Raw genomic sequence first — 18,555 nt, 5'->3', positions numbered from 1 at the left:
AACAAAATATAAAGCAGGATATTATATATACTTAATTGTGCCGGGAATGGATTGTTAAATAATAGATATATAAATGTGGAATGTACAGCGGGAGCTTGAGTCACTGCTCGTCGAGCTGCCATCTTCGTGAACCCTGAAATGTTGAGAGCCCAAAGTTAATGTCAATGGCCGATTTGGACAATGCTGGCGTGGTGTTGGCGGTTAATGAGGACGCTCAATGCGTTTCTGACATGTTGAGGATCAAACATGGCAGTTTCAACCAGGAAGTGGCACGTTTCCATGTGATGGGGACCCTTACTATACAACAACAACATCAAACAAATCATTTTAGACTTATGTGCTGATAGAAATGTGAAAACAATGATAGAAATGTTGTGCGAAAGAAAACATGGTTCCCTTTCATCACTAGCCCGTGTGAGCGGACAGAACACACGTGGCGCAGTAAGGACACTCGGAAACAGAGCGACGAGTTCGGCAGTGAAAACATTTCTCACAGGTTCCGCCCTTACACGAAAACACCGACATTCGCTTGTGGCAAACGGGCCTTTTCCACATCGATGTCGGAGCGCAGCGATACCACGCTCTGTACACGTGGAAGGGGTTTCGTTCCCAGCCCGAAATGTCTTCAGAATCAGAATCCCTTCATTCGTCCGTATTTAATAAACGGAACGAGTGGAGCACGGGTAAAGCAGGGCGAGGGCAGCCAGGTGGAGGTCGTAGTAGACCCTTTGCACACCACACTATTACGGTGCGTTGAAGACGGGCTTCTCTTGTTTAGAGAACATCGCTCACCTGGCGGAGAGCGCGCTGCGTTTCCTGGAGCTGGTTCAGGAGAACAACGTGAACACGGAGCACGAGCAGAGCGGAGAGGACGCCGAGGAAGCTCTGCACTCCAACGAGAACTACGACTCAGGTACTCTCACACACACTCACACACACTCACACACACACACACACACACACACACACACACACACACACACACACACACACACACACACACACACACACACACACACACACACACACACAGACACAGACACAGACACACACACACACACACACACACACACACAGACATGCACACACACACACACACACACACACACACACACACACACACTCACACACACTGGGGCAGTGGTGGCGAAGTCCATAGGGACTTGGCTTGGCAACTGGAAGGTCACCAGTTCAAGTCCCGGCAAGACCAAGTGCTACCGAGGTGTCCCTGAGCAAGGGACCGTTCCCTACACTGCTCCCCGGGCGCCGTTCATAATGGCAGCACACTGCTCCTAACACTAGGATGGGTCGAATGCAGGGAAACAATTATAAAGTATATCAAAATAAAATCACACACTCACGCACACACACACACACACACACACACACACACACACACACACACACACAACTAAGATCTAGACGTAATTCCTTCATACGAGTCGCACACAGTTAGCTTCCAGCGGGTCTTTGCATTGACTCTCCTGTGTGTGTGTGTGTGTGTGTGTGTGTGTGTGTGTGTGTGTGTGTGTGTGTGTGTGTGTGTGTGTGTGTGTGTGTGCAGAGCTGCAGGCGCTGCACGAGATGGTCCAGCAGAAGGTGGTGACGCTGCTCAGCGACTCGGAGAACATCGTGAAACAGTCTCTGATGGAGAACGGCATCACGAGGCTCTGCGTGTTCTTCGGCCGGCAGAAAGCCAACGACGTGCTGCTGTCCCACATGATCACCTTCCTCAACGACAAGAACGACTGGCACCTCAGGGGGGCCTTCTTCGACAGCATCGTGGGTAAGGGCCACACCGCTTTATTCATACAGCGCTTTTCATAGGTCAGGTTAATAGACACTCCCCCCTCTCCCCCCCCCCTGCAGGCGTAGCGGCGTACGTGGGCTGGCAGAGCTCGTCCATCCTGAAGCCTCTGCTGCAGCAGGGCCTCAGCGACACCGAGGAGTTCGTCATCTACAAAGCTCTCAACTCGCTCACCTGCATGTGTCAGCTGGGGCTGCTGCAGAAACCCCACATCTACGAGTTCGTCAGCGACATCGGTGAGAGGGAGCGGGGGAAGAGGGAATACTCAGATCAGAGGGGGCGCTAGACTTTTCCGCTGCCCATCATTTTGACGGGCAGGATCGTAACATTTCCGTCAAAATCCAGTATTACCCGTCGGTCTTTCCACAAGTCTGACGGTGGGGGGGGGGAGAGCACGCTCGTGAACTGTCAACGGGGGGGTGGGGGGGTGTCAGCCCACTGTGTTAGGAAATAATTCTGTCTTTACTTCTAAATATTTAACCTATTCTGTGTGTTGACATTTACGACCATCCCTGCTTCTTATCTCCCGTATGGAATGTGATAATGGAGTCGTATGTTGATACTACCGGGTTTTATGGCCTGGCGGGCACAGGGGGGGGTTTACGACTGTGAGAACGCGGATGTCAGAGACATCTCCATTGTTCCCAGGTGTTCACGTACCTTCCCCCAATATGTGGGTTGACTCCCTGTAAACTAGTTAAAGGGTCTACCAAGATGCGAGGCTGATCAGATTTGACATGGCAACCCACCCGTGCAGTCAGAACCTTTGACTGTGTGACTTGTGATGTGACTTTCTCCGGCCGATGCTTGTATTAAAGATCCGTGTTTGACATCAAAGCTCCAACTCTCCTCGTGTCTCTCTGAGTCCTGACTCTCCATTGCTGCAGAAGTTTGAAAATGACGGACGGTAAAAGTAGAAGTACCAGAGTGTAGGAATACTCTGTCACAGTAGTGATTGTGCAGATTCCAGAATACTATATAAGATATGTTTTGATTGAATACCCCCCGTACCCCCTCCTTCCCTCCGTGCTGCTGCAGCTCCCTTCCTGTGCCACCCCAACCTGTGGATCCGCTACGGGGCGGTGGGCTTCATCACGGTCATCGCTCAGCACCTGAACGTGGCCGACGTCTACTGCAAGCTGATGCCTCACCTCAACCCCTTCATCACGCAGCCCATCATCCAGGTCAGACCCTCCTCTTCCTCAGCACCTGCCCAATCACCTGCTGAATAAGATCACTTTATTGATCCCGATTTGGGACATTTTTGCGTTGCAGCAGCATAAAAAGACAGGGAAGTTCAAGTGCTTGAAAGTGTTTCAAAGTTGCTTGAAAGTGTTTCAAAGTTGCTTGAAAGTGTTTAAAAGGAGCTTGAAAGTGTTTAAATTTAAATGACTGTTTCGATGTGTTCCAGTCAGGCTTTCGTCCAAACAACAGCACTGAGACTGCTCTTGTAAAGGTCTTTAATGACATCCACTTAAACACAGACAGTGGCAGAACTTCAGTGTTAGTATCATTAGATCTCAGTGCTGCGTTTGACGCTGTTGACCACAGCATATTACTAGACCGACTGGAAAACTGGGTGGGACTTTCGGAAACAGTTCTAAATTGGTTTGAATCCTACTTAAAGGACAGAAACAACTTTGTTTCTATAGGTAAATACACATCTGAGTTGACAAATATGACATGTGGGGTTCCTCAAGGCTCCATTTTGGGGCCTCTTCTCTTTAACGTCTACATGCTACCACTGGCTCAGATAATGAAGAACAACAAAATAAGTTACCATAGCTATGCAGATGACACACACATTTACATAACAATTTCACCAGGAGACTATGCTCCAATTCAAACACTGAGTAAGTGCATTGAACAAATCAATGACTGGATGTGTCAGAACTTTCTCCAATTAAACAAAGATAAAACTGAGGTAATGGTTTTTGGAGCCAAGGCAGAACGTTTAAAAGTTAGCACTGAGCTTCAGTCTGCAATGTTCAAACCAACAGATAGAGCCAGAAATCTAGGTGTAGTCATGGACTCTGACCTGAGCTTCAACAGTCACATTAAAACAGTTACTAAATAAGCTTACTATCACCTAAAGAACATATCTAGGATTAAAAGACTAATGTCACAGCAGGATTTGGAGACACTTGTCCCGTTATCTTCAGTAGACTCGACTACTGCAACGGTGTCTTCACAGGTCTCACTAAAACATCTATTAGGAAGCTGCAGCTGATTCAGAACACCGCTGCTCGAGTCCTCACTGACACTAAGAAAGTGGACCACATCACTCCAGCTCTGAAGTCTTTACACTGGCTTCCTGTGTGTCAAAGAATAGATTTCTAAATACTGCTGCTGGTTTATAAAGCACTGAATGGTTTAGGCCCAAAATACATTTCTGACCTCCTGCTAAATGATGAACCATCCAGATCTCTCAGGTCTTCAGGGACTGGTCAGCTTTCTGTCCCCAGAGTCAGAACTAAACATGGAGAAGCAGCGTTCAGTTATTATGCTCCAAACATCTGGAACAAGCTCCCAGAAACCTGCAGGTCCGCTGCAACTCTGACTACTTTCAAATCCAGCAAGAAGACTTTTCTTTTTGTCGCTGCTTTTAATTGAACTATTCATATCTTAGACTGCACTGTAACTTTTATCCATGTACTTTTCCTTTTAATGTTTATTTTATTAGCTTTTCTTTTTAATGACTGATTTTAAATGCCATTTTCTTAATGTCTTTTGTTTTTTTTGTTTTTTTTGTAAAGCACTTTGAATTGCCTTGTGTTGAAAAGTGCTATATAAATAAACTTGCCTTGCCTTTAAAAGGAGCTTGAGTGTTTTAAAGGAGCTTGAATGCCCTCAGATCGATAAGGAGCTGGTGCTGCTGAGCGTGCTGAAGGAGCCGGTCAGTCGCTCCATCTTCGACTACGCCCTGCGATCCAAAGACATCGCCAGCCTCTTCCGCCACCTGCTGCTGAGACAGAAGAAACGAGCCGGATCCATCCCAGAATGCCCGGCGGCAGAGGACCCCGCCATCGCTCAGATGCTGAAGAAGCTGCTCTCACAGGTGGGTCCGGAGAACACGTAACCCAGTTTAGAAACAATCAAACCAACTTTATTTGTATCGCCCAGTTTCACAAATCACGCTTGTCTCGGTGGCTTTACCGAAGAACAGCATGGTTTCTGAGGGAGTTCCAGCAACACGAGAAGACGAGATGAATACAATACAAATAGAAATAAAATAACATGCAACAAAAGACGATACAGATACTTAAGACTTCCAAATGAATTACCATCAAATCAAATCAAACGAATGCCAGCTGTAACTGAAGGCTTTGTTGAAAATGTAGGTCTTCAACGCACTCTGAACCGTTCGTACGTTCTGATTGAAACAGGAAGTTGGGTCCAGAGAAAGGGAACGCTCTGACTCCTGATCTAAGTTTAGCAAATGGCTAAACAACGGCCTGGCTGAATTGGATGGTTCTGGAGGTTATTGAGGACGCTGAATCCATTTCTGACATTTTCAGGATCAACAATTGCAGTTGAAACCAGAAAGTGGCCATTTCTGCTCTCTGTGGACTGACTTCTGGTCGATTCTAAAGCTTTAAAGGACTCCAACCCGCCATGTTTGACCTCCAGAACCTGCAAAACGTTCAGTACTCAGACTCAAATACCGGCTACCCATTGGTTGAGGGGAGGATGTGGCTCAGCGCGTAAATCATTGGATCCAGGGGGCACTGGTTCAAATCCCAAGACACTTAATTAACATTCACTCAGCTCCGCATAACTGTGATCTAACTCGAACCACAGGTCTCATCCTGCTGTTTAACACACACACACACACACACACACACACACACACACACACACACACACACACACACACACACACACACACACACACACACACACACACACACACACACACACACACACACACAGCAGTTTTTAATCAGACTGTGTGTGTGTGTGTGTGTGTGTGTGTGTGTGTGTGTGTGTGTGTGTGTGTGTGTGTGTGTGTGTGTGTGTGTGTGTGTGTGTGTGTGTGTGTGTGTGTGTGTGTGTGTGTGTGTGTGTGTGTGTGTGTGTGTGTGTGTGTGTGTGTGTGTGTGTGTGTGTGTGTGTGCTGCACAGAGAAGCAGCTGGATGGTTTTAAATACTTCCTCAGAAGGAACACACACTGTCTTCCGCCGTGTGTTCGACATCAGGAACACGCTGGCTTTGAAAACTGAATCAAACGTAAAAGCTCCATCTGGAAAATACATTCAGTGTCAGGGAAATTAGTTATTTTAAAGTTCTGAGGGAAAACCACAAGCATGCTTCACACATGCGCTCTCTTCACAAATCATCACGCAGTCGCTCCGTTTCACTTGGATTACAAATGGATACAATATGCATATTAATATCGGTTAAAGTCAAATGTCCAATACAAGTTTTTTAAACACAAATATTTGAATACATAAAAGGAGTTGAAGGAAATTGTCTATTAAAATAAAAAACTAATTTAAAAAAGTGTATATTAATATAAAAAGTAAAATATCCAATAAAAGGTTAAAAAAAAAAATTATATATATTATTAATATAAACATAATAAAATAAAAATGTTTAATAAAAGAAAGAAAATGGCATTTAAATAACTAAATGGCAAGATGCAGACAGATGGATGTTTATGGAGGCCCGGCCGAAGCCTGGACGCAAAGGTGTTATTATTTTATTCACAATTAGAATCATGCAATAATCCCTCGTGCAATTCACGCTGTATTGTACTTTTCTATCTGTAAACGGTACCGGCTGCTTCTATATTTGTAAACCGTTTGGTTTTTACATAACGCGTGCTTTCTATATTTTATATAAGTCTCTACGGTTGTTGTGATATCTTGTTTTAACAGTTACCATATTTGTTTGTTTACCTCGTGTGAATCTGTGCTGTAGTTCACGCTCACCCGGCTGTTGCCATGGGGATAAGTGAAGGTGCTTCTTGTCTCAAATGTCCCCGTTGAGACAAAGTGGTCCTGATCACATCTCGTCCTCCGGCCCCTCTGATTTATAATACATAAGACTAGGGATGGGTCCCGGGCCCCGGGGCGGAGTTATTAAAGACCGTGCTGCCGTTAAGCTCCAACGTTATCAGTACTGGAGACATTTAAAAAATATACGTCGTGTATTATTGCAAACAAACATTATATCTCGATTTTAGTTTCGCCAACTCCGTTTCTAACATGCAAAACGACTGCAAAATGCTTCTATGATGTATTTTCGATCTTTCCAATCCAGACGAGATCTCTCTCCCGTCTGTGTGCGAGGGGGCGCGGCGGTTTACACACACGGCTGCTACATGCAGCCGTGTGTGTAAACCGCAACACACACACGGCGGAGATGGCGGAGAGAACGCGCTCCGAGGTGGTTAAACTTTACCCGTCTCGATGCTCGATACCTAAAGTGCAATAAGAGTTTAGCATGTGAGGGCGGTAACACGAGCAATGTGTCTTAACATGTATTAAAAGTGCTCCACGTCCAGACGGAGGAATGCACCGGCTGTCTCTCTAGCAGCTCTGCAGCCCCGTCCACGAGCAACGTTTCCACGTCATGTCCTTAATCTTCCTCCAGAACAACTGTTGGCAGCCCACCTGTCAGCCCCACCCGGGTTGCTCTGTGTGCTTTTGCAGTAAATATTTGTTTTTGGTTTGTTTACTAAACAAATTGTAAATAATGTGAACTTAAGTTCTGTAAGTTCACATTATTTACAATATTTGTTTAGTTAATTTACTTTTTTCTCAAAAGAACCGATAAGAGTACCGTTTAAGGACCGGATCGATACAAGTAGTAGTACCGTTAAAACCCTAACGTGCCCACGCCGACATAAGACATGAGGTGGAACTCCGCTTGGGGAAAGGCAGGCGTTCATAGCAGCGACAGGTTCAGAGTGAAACGCAGGGTCCACAGAGATCAAGCACGATGATACAGCGAAGACAAAGGGACTATTGTTTAGTTGATGTGGTTATCGTGTCGGGGACAGTCCCCATTGACCACCTGTCACATGGAGCAGCTTGAGCCAACATGGCTGATTTCCAGCTGTTGTCCAGGTGATAAAAGAAACCTTTACAATCACAATGCATCAGGATATCACCGTAAAGACGTTAGATATATTTACATAAATATTCCAATTACTGTATATAGACTATTATATTCTGTTTCTATTATATTCAAGAGAGAAAGAAAATATAGGTGAATGTTCTGGATGCCCAGGTGAATGTTCTGGATGCCCAGGTGAATGTTCTGGATGCCCAGGTGAATGTTCTGGATGCCCAGGTGAATGTTCTGGGCGCCCAGGTGAATGTTCTGGATGCGTAGGTGAATGTTCTGGATGCGTAGGTGAATGTTCTGGGTGCCCAGGTGAATGTTCTGGATGCGTAGGTGAATGTTCTGGATGCGTAGGTGAATGTTCTGGGTGCCCGGGTGAATGTTCTGGATGCCCAGGTGAATGTTCTGGATGCCCAGGTGAATGTTCTGGAGGCCCAGGTGAATGTTCTGGAGGCCCAGGTGAATGTTCTGGAGGCCCAGGTGAATGTTCTGGGTGCCCAGGTGAATGTTCTGGAGGCCCAGGTGAATGTTCTGGAGGCCCAGGTGAATGTTCTGGGTGCCCAGGTGAATGTTCTGGAGGCCCAGGTGAATGTTCTGGAGGCCCAGGTGAATGTTCTGGATGCCCAGGTGAATGTTCTGGAGGCCCAGGTGAATGTTCTGGATGCCCAGGTGAATGTTCTGGATGCCCAGGTGAATGTTCTGGGTGCCCAGGTGAATGTTCTGGAGGCCCAGGTGTGCATCAGAGGAGAGTAAGGGTTGTTTGTGTTTTGCGTGCAGGGGATGACGGAGCCGGAGGAAGACAAGCTGCTGGCGCTCAAAGACTTCATGTTGAAGTCCAACAAGGCCAAAGCCAACATGGGGGACCCCGGCCCGGCGGGGGAGGGGCTCAGCGGGGTCATCGACCTGCTGACCCTGGGGATCACCGGCCGGCAGGTGGACCTGGTGAAGCCCAGAGCCGAGCCCGACGACAAGAGAGGTGACAGAAACATGACGGAGCAGTAAATCGTTAGTTGTGGGAATACCCTAAAAGTACATCATTTTCATTTCTATCAAAAAACCAAATGAATACATTCATAAAGACTAATAAATAAATGCATGATTTGAATAAATACATACATTACAAATATAATAAATAATATTAAAGTAAAGAAACAGATATAAAGAAAGTTGATGAAAACCTTTTTTTATTAAAAACATTTTATATAAATAAATAAAGTAATTAATAAATACAAATATCAACAAAATATACTATCGATAATATACAATGATAAATCAAAGAAATGTATATACAAGAAAACTATCAAACCCACATTGTATTGAGTAAATGTGGGTTTGAAGACGTACGTTCAACATGTACTTAATTTGTGTTTCTTCCAAACAATTAAAATAATAAATACATAAAAAAAACTATTTAATATTTAAACACTTTAACTTCATTGCTAATTTAACTCCAATGAGATTCTAAACCTGAACTTTAATGAACCTGTTGTTGTTGTTGTTGTCCTCCTGCAGCGAGGAAGCACACCAAGCAGGACTCCACCATGAACGAGGAGTGGAAGAGCATGTTCGGGTCGCAGGAGCCCGCCTCCACCCAGCCGCCCACGGTAACATCACTTCACATACTTTCATACAGATTCGTATATTTGTTGGAAACGTTACTTCGCTCTCTCTCTCTGTACACGCAACTGAAAGATTGACTTTAGAGTTGACTTCTTTCAAGATACAAAGGTTTCATCAGATGCTCATGAGCTTCAGTGTACAGGACATTCTTCTGACCTGAGCTCCTCCCACAATGCAACATATATAATAAAATACACAATAGTGCAACAAGTCTATATACTTGGTAGCAACGCTGCCAGTCCCGGTCACAGTCACCTGGTTCAACCTATGTCTTCGTTGTTGAGGACAACTTGAGTGCAGGAGCAAGATGTGTTTATGTTCAAGCTCAAGCCGGGGACGAGGGATTATTAACATTTTGAGATTTTGAGAAAAAGTCAGAATTTTGAGATTTTGAGAAAAAGTCAGAATTTTGAGAAAAAGTCAACATTTTGAGATTTTGAGATCAGATTTTTCAGATTTGTTTGAAAAAGTCATTTTTTTTTTTTAAAGTCGGAATTTGGATATCTGGAGAAAAAGTCATATTTTTCAGAAAAAGTCGTATTTTTTTGAAAAAGTCATATTTTTGAGAAAGTCAATTTTATTTGATTTATTTTAGAAATTGGAGAAAAAGTCAGGATTTTTAGAGAAATTGGAGAAAAAGTCAGGGTGTTTAGAGAAATTTGAGAAAAGTCAGGATTTTTAGAGAAATTTGAGAAAAAGTCAGGATTTGTTGTGAAATTGGAGAACAAGTCAGGATTCCTAGTGAAGGACACTGCTCAGGAACTAGCTGATGCTCTGTGTGTGATGACTGCTTCCATTCTGGCATCTTGTGATGTGGAACACAACCTTTCTCATTGAAAACGCGTCGCAGCATAAAGCCAAGCTTAGCCTCTCGGCGACTCACATTTGTGTGTGTGTGTGTGTGTGTGTGTGTGTGAGCAGGCAGAGGGTCAGGTGAAGAAGAGCTCGGCTCCGCCCCCCGCTCTGGCGGCGGTTCAGAGCGGGCCGGCCTATCAGAGACGGCTGAACACCTGCAGGGTGGAGCTGCAGCAGCTGGTTCAGCAGAGGAGAGAGCAGAGCAGCGCTGAGAGGAAGCACAAGCACATGATGGAGAGCGCAGAGTGGGAGAGCAGACCCCCCCCTCCAGGTACACACACACACACACACACACACACACACACACACACACACACACACACACACACACACACACACACACACACACACACACACACACACACACACACACACACACACACACACACACACACACACACACACACACACACACACACACACTGTACCTGTGAGTGATGCCTGTGTGTCTTACCTGTGTGTTTACCTGTGTGTGTGTGTGTGTGTGTGTGTGTGTGTGTGTGTGTGTTTACCTATGTGTCTACCTATGTGTGTGTGTTACCTGTGTGTTTCAGGGTGGCACCCTAAGGGGCTGCTGGTGGCTCACCTTCACGAACACAAAGCGGCCGTGAACAGGATCAGAGTTTCCGACGAACACTCGATCTTCGCCACGGCCTCCAACGACGGCACCGTCAAAGTGTGGGACAGCCAGAAGATGGAGGGCAAGACCACCACCACCAGGTGAGGCTGGGACACACACACACACACACACACACACACACACACACACACACACACACACACACACACACACACACACACACACACACACCAGTGTGAGAAAAAGTTTTTAGAGAGTACTTGTCCATGGACAAGTGAGTTTGGAAATGTACTTGTCCGAATACATTCTTCACTTGTCCAGAATGGACAAAAATTGGGGCCACTGGAATCTTCTTCTTCGTCATCGTATTTTACATTTTTCCACGGTTTTTACGGTAAGATTTTACTGCATCACACATAGGGATGGGTATCGTTTGGATTTTAACGATTCCGGTTCTGCTTTTCGATTCCGGTTATTTTCGGTTCCGGTTCTTTGAGAGGGTAAAAATAAGTCCCATGACAAACTGGGAGAAAAATATATTTATGAAAACATTAAGTCAAATCTGTATTCCCATTTACAAATCACTTCATATTGTTAAATTTCTTACGGTTATTGAATACAATTATATAAAAATAATCTCTGCATTGTTTAGTTAGTTCTAAGTGGTGCAGTTTGAGAATGTACAATTGGCCCAGTCTCCTCTGATGTTACACTGCAGCCTGCCTGTGAGACAGAGTCCAACCACACATGTCCAACACATAGGACATAACCTAATAATAATAATGATAATAATAATGACGACACATTAGATGTATAGCCTATAGGCCTAGCGCTTTTCTACAACTCAAAGACGCTTGCACGCTATGCAAGTCCTGCAATACACATGCTGCAGCTGCTCACTGTTTGTAAAAGTAAATAAATAGTATTTTCATTTCAATAATGTACTTTCTATACCCTGCTTCATAAACAATACTGACATCCTGCTCCTCCGAGTCTGGGGGTCCGGGGATGTGAGGACAGCGCGAGGACACAGACAGGGAGGTGATGCACTTCATAAAGGAAATGGCGGTCAATATTAACGACACAGGAGCTAAAATGCTGAATAACCTTCATTACGTGTTAGAGAAAGAACATAAGAACGTTTGACAAAGATGCGGCTGTTAAACGGGCAGCGGATCTGCTGTGTGTAGAAAGAGAGAGAGACGCTGAGCTGCACCGTGCAGCGATCAGCTGACACGGAGCATAGAGAGAGCTGCGGGGCTCGGCCTCGCCTCCTGTCCTCACAACTCTTATTAATCCCGGTACCGGACAATTGTTATTTGTTCCTACTCGGAACCAAGTTTTGCTTCCCACCCGCTCCGCCCGCCCCCGTCTAACTGTACAGAAAGCGGCGAGATGCATTTCCTTAGGAATCGACAAGCAGAACCGAAACTAACATTTCTAAACGAACAATGGCGGACACGTACAATTTGCGAATGAGTTCTGCCTTTTGTAAACTGAATGTATCAATAATTTGTCAATAAATCAGGCCGAAAAGCATCACTTGTCCGCCGGACAAGTCAATTGAAAGATCTACTTGTCCGATATTGTAAATAACACGTCCCGGACGGTGGGACGTGTACTTTTTCGCACACTGCACACACAGGCACAGGAATGTTTATCGGGGCTCTTTAAAGAGCTCAGGTGTGTATTAGTCTTATGCTAAACATGTGTATCATATCAACCGTGTGCAGGTACCTTTCAAAGTGCTGCTTTGTCTGAGCTACCAGAGTGGGACATTTTCTCAGCTGTTGTGTTCTCCTGCAGGTCGGTGCTGACGTACTCTCGTATCGGCGGTCACGTGAAGACGTTGACTTTCTGCCAGGGCTCTCATTACCTGGCCGTGGCCTCAGATAACGGATCCATCCAGCTGCTGGCAGTCGAGGCCAACAAACCCCCCAAATCCCCCAAAGTGCAGCCCTTCCAGACCAGGTACCTGAGCGATACATCACAGTCCAGCTGAGCTTTTAGCCTCAGCTTACTATATGTTCAATAAACCATGAAGATGCTAAGATCAGAACGTTAACTTCAAACTTCAAAGACAACATGTTTAAAGTGATTCTTAATCAATTGAGAGCTGTGGATGAGTCATAAAACCAGAAATGACTCAGCATTTTATCACTTCCTGGTCTGTCGGTCAAAAGTACTTCACTAAATACCCCACTGGAGGATTTAAAAACGGAGGTGGCTAACAAGTGTCTAAATGAGACAACGAAACGTCATCAAGCCCAACATAACTTTAGCTTAGCGGTGGTGACGTGAAGTCATGTGACCGTGCTGTAGTTCCTTTATAGCCCAACATTAGCCTCCTTTAGCTTAGCGGTGGTGACGTGAAGTCATGTGACCGTGCTGTAGTTCCTTTATAGCCCAACATTAGCCTCCTTTAGCTTAGCGGTGGTGACATGAAGTCATGTGACCGTGCTGTAGTTCCTTTATAGCCCAACATTAGCCACCTTTAGCTTAGCGGTGGTGACATGAAGTCATGTGACCGTGCTGTAGTTCCTTTATAGCCCAACATTAGCCACCTTTAGCTTAGCGGTGGTGACATGAAGTCATGTGACCGTGCTGTAGTTCCTTTATAGCCCAACATTAGCCTCCTTTAGCTTAGCGGTGGTGACGTGAAGTCATGTGACCGTGCTGTAGTTCCTTTATAGCCCAACATTAGCCTCCTTTAGCTTAGCGGTGGTGACATGAAGTCATGTGACCGTGCTGTAGTTCCTTTATAGCCCAACATTAGCCACCTTTAGCTTAGCGGTGGTGACATGAAGTCATGTGACCGTGCTGTAGTTCCTTTATAGCCCAACATTAGCCGCCTTTAGCTTAGCGGTGGTGACGTGAAGTCATGTGACCGTGCTGTAGTTCCTTTAAAGCCCAACATTAGCCGCCTTTAGCTTAGCGGTGGTGACGTGAAGTCATGTGACCGTGCTGTAGTTCTTTTATAGCCCAACATTAGCCTCCTTTAGCTTAGCGGTGGAGACGTGAAGTCATGTGACCGTGCTGTAGTTCCTTTATAGCCCAACATTAGCCACCTTTAGCTTAGCGGTGGTGACGGGAAGTCATGTGACCGTGCTATAGTTCCTTTATAGCCCAACATTAGCCTCCTTTAGCTTAGCGGTGGTGACGTGAAGTCATGTGACCGTGCTGTAGTTCCTTTATAGCCCAACATTAGCCTCCTTTAGCTTAGCGGTGGTGACGTGAAGTCATGTGACCGTGCTGTAGTTCCTGTATAGCCCAACATTAGCTTCTTACCCCAAACAGCCTAAAGTGGTGTTAATATGTGGAGATTATCCTGCTGAACTAAACGTGTAAATATCAAAAACATTACTATTATTTTCTGCAATAATCCAAAATCACATGGAGAAATCCCATTGGACCAGGGAGATGCTGCCTTCAGGGACAGGTGCAAAAATACCATTGTCAGGATCGACCAAATTAGAATCGAGTTTTTAACTAAGCAGTGTAATAAAGTATATATATGTCCTCTGGATGTTACTCACTGTGTGTGTGTGTGTGTGTGTGTGTGTGTGTGTGTGTGTGTGTGTGTGTGTGTGTGTGTGTGTGTGTGTGTGTGTGTGTGTGTGTGTGTGTGTGTGTGTGTGTGTGTGTGTGTGTGTGTGTGTGTCAGGGCTCTGGACCTGCAGGAGGACGGCTGTGCGGTGGACATCCATCACTTTAACTCCGGCGCTCAGTCGGTGTTAGCCTACGCGACGGTTAACGGCTCCCTAGTGGGCTGGGACCTCCGCTCCAACTCCAACGCCTGGACGCTGCGCCACGACCTCCGCCTCGGACTCATCACCTCCTTCACCGTCGACATGCACCAATGCTGGCTCTGCCTCGGTGTGTGTGTGTGTGTGTGTGTGTGTGTGCGCAGATATAATTCATTTATTCAAAAGAGTCCTCCCCAGGCTGATTGTCAGAGCAGGAGGTAAACCTAGAGGAGCATTAAGGCTGTGTGTGTGTGTGTGTGTGTGTGTGTGTGTGTGTGTGTGTGTGTGTGTGTGTGTGTGTGTGTGTGTGTGTGTGTGTGTGTGTGTGTGTGTGTGTGTGTGTGTGTGTGTGTGTGTGTGTGTGTGTGTGTGTGTGTGTGTGTGTGTGTGTGTGTGTGTGTGTGTGTGTGTGTGTGTGTGTGTGTGTGTGTGTGTGTGTGTGTGTGTGTGTGTGTGTGTGTGTGTGTGTGTGTGACCGGGGCAGGCTGATATGCATTAGGACTGTTAATCGAATTCGCGATATGGACTAATGCAAAATTCAAATGTGTGTTCCCATCATAGACTGTATAGGGGCAGGACCTATCGGAGTACTTCCTGTAGTTAATCTCCCCACTTCCTGTTTCTTCCACAGGTACGAGCAGCGGCACCATGGCATGCTGGGATATGCGGTTCCAGCTGCCCATCTCTAACCACACCCACCCCGCCCGAGCACGAATCAGACGGCTGCTGATGCATCCTCTCTACCAGTCCTGGGTCATCGCAGGTGAGAGGGGCATCCGTCTGGATGTTTAGAACAATCGAGATGAAGTGTGAATCACTTTGTAAATAACGGCCCCGCCCCCTTTCCAGTGAAAACAAAGAGCTGGCGCCTCAAAGCCGCTGTGGGCGTCAAGCAACACAAAACAAAACAGATGTTCTTTACCTTCAAACCTCTGAATCCGATTTGACCGCCGGTCACATGACGGCAACGGTGTTCACCCACAAAGGGGCGGGGCCATGACGTACAGGTTAACAGTGGGTTGGTGTCATGGAAACAGCAAAAGCCCTTTCATTGTCTCTGTGTGTAATTGTCTCACCCTGTGTGTGTGTGTGTGTGTGTGTGTGTGTGTGTGTGTGTGTGTGTGTGTGTGTGTGTGTGTGTGTGTGTGTGTGTGTGTGTGTGTGTGTGTGTGTGTGTGTGTGTGTGTGTGCGTGTGTAGCTGTGCAGGGGAACAATGAAGTGTCGATGTGGGACATGGAGACGGGGGATCGTAAGTTCACCCTGTGGGCGAGCTCTGCTCCTCCACTGTCTGAGATGCAGGTAGGCGTGTGTGTGTGTTATTTGACTAAATGGATGTCAGCAGAGTTGGGTGTAACGCGTTACTGTAATAATATTACTTTGTCGGTAACGGAGTAGTGTAACGCGCTACTTTTATAATCCAGTAATCACACTACAGTTACTAACATCGCCCCGACACGCGTTACTTCGTTACTTTCTAAAATCAGTCATAATCAAACCTCAACAAACACCTGCAAAGAACACATGCTAGGTGAAGCTAACGCACATAGCTGTTTATTTATATCACACACACACACACACACACACACACACACACACACACACACACACACACACACACACACACACACACACACACGTAGTTCTTCTTCTCTGTTTTCCGGTTGTTGCTTGTTTTGAATGACGAATACACACTACCGCCGCCTGCTGGTAAGGAGAGTTATTGCCACTCACGCATGCGCAGTTCGTACGTGCTCGGCTGAAGTCTTTGCGGTGTCTGGCTCCAGTGCAACACATGGCCAACACGCAGGAGAACACGCCGACGCAACAGCGTGAGCAGAGATAGACTGCGCAAAATACACATAGCAGGAGACAGAGGACAGCCACGGTCAGATAGCAGGAGACAGAGGACAGCCACGGTCAGATAGCAGGAGACAGAGGACAGCCACGGTCAGATAGCAGGAGACAGAGGACAGCCACGGTCAGATAGCAGGAGACAGAGGACAGCCACGGTCAGATAGCAGGAGACAGAGGACAGCCACGGTCAGATAGCAGGAGACAGAGGACAGCCACGGTCAGATAGGAGGAGACAGAGGACAGCCACGGTCAGATAGGAGGAGACAGAGGACAGCCACGGTCAGATAGCAGGAGACAGAGGACAGCCACGGTCAGATAGCAGGAGACAGAGGACAGCCACGGTCAGATAGCAGGAGACAGAGGACAGCCACGGTCAGATAGCAGGAGACAGAGGACAGCCACGGTCAGATAGCAGGAGACAGAGGACAGCCACGGTCAGATAGCAGGAGACAGAGGACAGCCACGGTCAGATAGCAGGAGACAGAGGACAGCCACGGTCAGATAGCAGGAGACAGAGGACAGCCACGGTCAGATAGCAGGAGACAGAGGACAGCCACGGTCAGATAGCAGGAGACAGAGGACAGCCACGGTCAGATAGCAGGAGACAGAGGACAGCCACGGTCAGATAGCAGGAGACAGAGGACAGCCACGGTCAGATAGCAGGAGACAGAGGACAGCCACGGTCAGATAGCAGGAGACAGAGGACAGCCACGGTCAGATAACAGGAGACAGAGGACAGCCACGGTCAGATAGCAGGAGACAGAGGACAGCCACGGTCAGATAGCAGGAGACAGAGGACAGCCACGGTCAGATAGGAAAACATTCAGGATCTGGATCAGTCTTATGCGACAATGGAAACTGAACTAAAGAGAACATTTGAAACTTTAGCAGTCTGCGTGATCTGCCTGCAGGGAGGGGCGGGCTGCGAGTAAAGTAACGAGTAAAGTAACGAGTTTATGTAGAGAGTAACGAAGTAGTGTAATATATTACTTTTTTTTAGTAACTACCCCATCTCTGGATGTCAGTAGGTAAGAGAGTCCTCCTCAGGTTATCGATGGACACTTTCTAAGACATCAGCAGCTGAACATAGAGGAGCGTTTGGCTGCTAACGACATTTAGCTCAGGAGCAATAATAATGATATAAATAATGTAAATACCAATAAAGATTAAATAATAAAATAATAACAATAAGGAAAATTATATAGATAAATAATTAACAAATTATGTGTGTGTGTGTGCGTGTGTGTGTGTGTTGTGTGGTAGCCCTCTCCTCACAGTGTGCATGGGATCTACTGCAGCCCTGCTGATGGAAACCCTCTGCTGCTGACTGCTGGATCTGACATGAGGATCAGGTACAACAACAACAACAACAACAACAACAACAACAACAACAACAACGCTTTCACGCAACATACACCTCTTTAAATCAAACAAACGCTGAAACTAAATGTCCCCAACAATGTTTTATAAAAACCACTGAGGTCGACTAAAGCCCAGTAAACTCTCTCTCTGTGTGTATCTGGTCTAAAATGTCATTTCAGATATAATGACAAACACTTTATAGCCCAACATTAGCCTCCTTTAGCTTAGCGGTGGTGACGTGAAGTAATGTGACCGTGCTGTAGTTCCTTTATAGCCCAACATTAGCCTCCTTTAGCTTAGCGGTGGTGACGTGAAGTCATGTGACCGTGCTGTAGTTCCTTTATAGCCCAACATTAGCCTCCTTTAGCTTAGCGGTGGTGACGTGAAGTCATGTGACCGTGCTGTAGTTCCTTTATAGCCCAACATTAGCCTACCTTTAGCTTAGCGGTGGAGACGTGAAGTCATGTGACCGTGCTGTAGTTCCTTTATAGCCCAACATTAGCCTCCTTTAGCTTAGCGGTGGTGACGTGAAGTCATGTGACCGTGCTGTAGTTCCTTTATAGCCCAACATTAGCCTCCTTTAGCTTAGCGGTGGTGACGTGAAGTCATGTGACCGTGCTGTAGTTCCTTTATAGCCCAACATTAGCCTCCTTTAGCT

At 46.3% G+C, this 18,555-nt stretch overlaps 1 protein-coding gene across 1 annotated transcript; it reads left to right on the top strand.

Moving 5' to 3' along the window:
- Positions 1-723: 723 nt before the first annotated feature.
- Positions 724-18,120, top strand: pik3r4 (phosphoinositide-3-kinase, regulatory subunit 4; the record flags this gene model as incomplete). The annotated part of the gene is made up of 14 exons (XM_034077987.2): positions 724-913; positions 1,565-1,786; positions 1,870-2,043; positions 2,846-2,991; positions 4,662-4,865; positions 8,657-8,855; positions 9,392-9,483; positions 10,421-10,625; positions 10,909-11,074; positions 12,741-12,905; positions 14,599-14,810; positions 15,312-15,443; positions 15,880-15,980; positions 17,799-18,120. Coding segments are annotated over 14 exons (2,370 nt in total), but the record flags the coding sequence as incomplete, so codon positions are not given.
- Between the last annotated feature and the right edge of the window lie 435 nt (positions 18,121-18,555).

The sequence above is a fragment of the Pseudochaenichthys georgianus genome, unplaced genomic scaffold (assembly GCF_902827115.2).
Source record: "Pseudochaenichthys georgianus unplaced genomic scaffold, fPseGeo1.2 scaffold_2257_arrow_ctg1, whole genome shotgun sequence".
Taxonomy (NCBI): domain Eukaryota; kingdom Metazoa; phylum Chordata; class Actinopteri; order Perciformes; family Channichthyidae; genus Pseudochaenichthys; species Pseudochaenichthys georgianus.
This window is presented reverse-complemented; position numbering and strand designations above follow the sequence as displayed.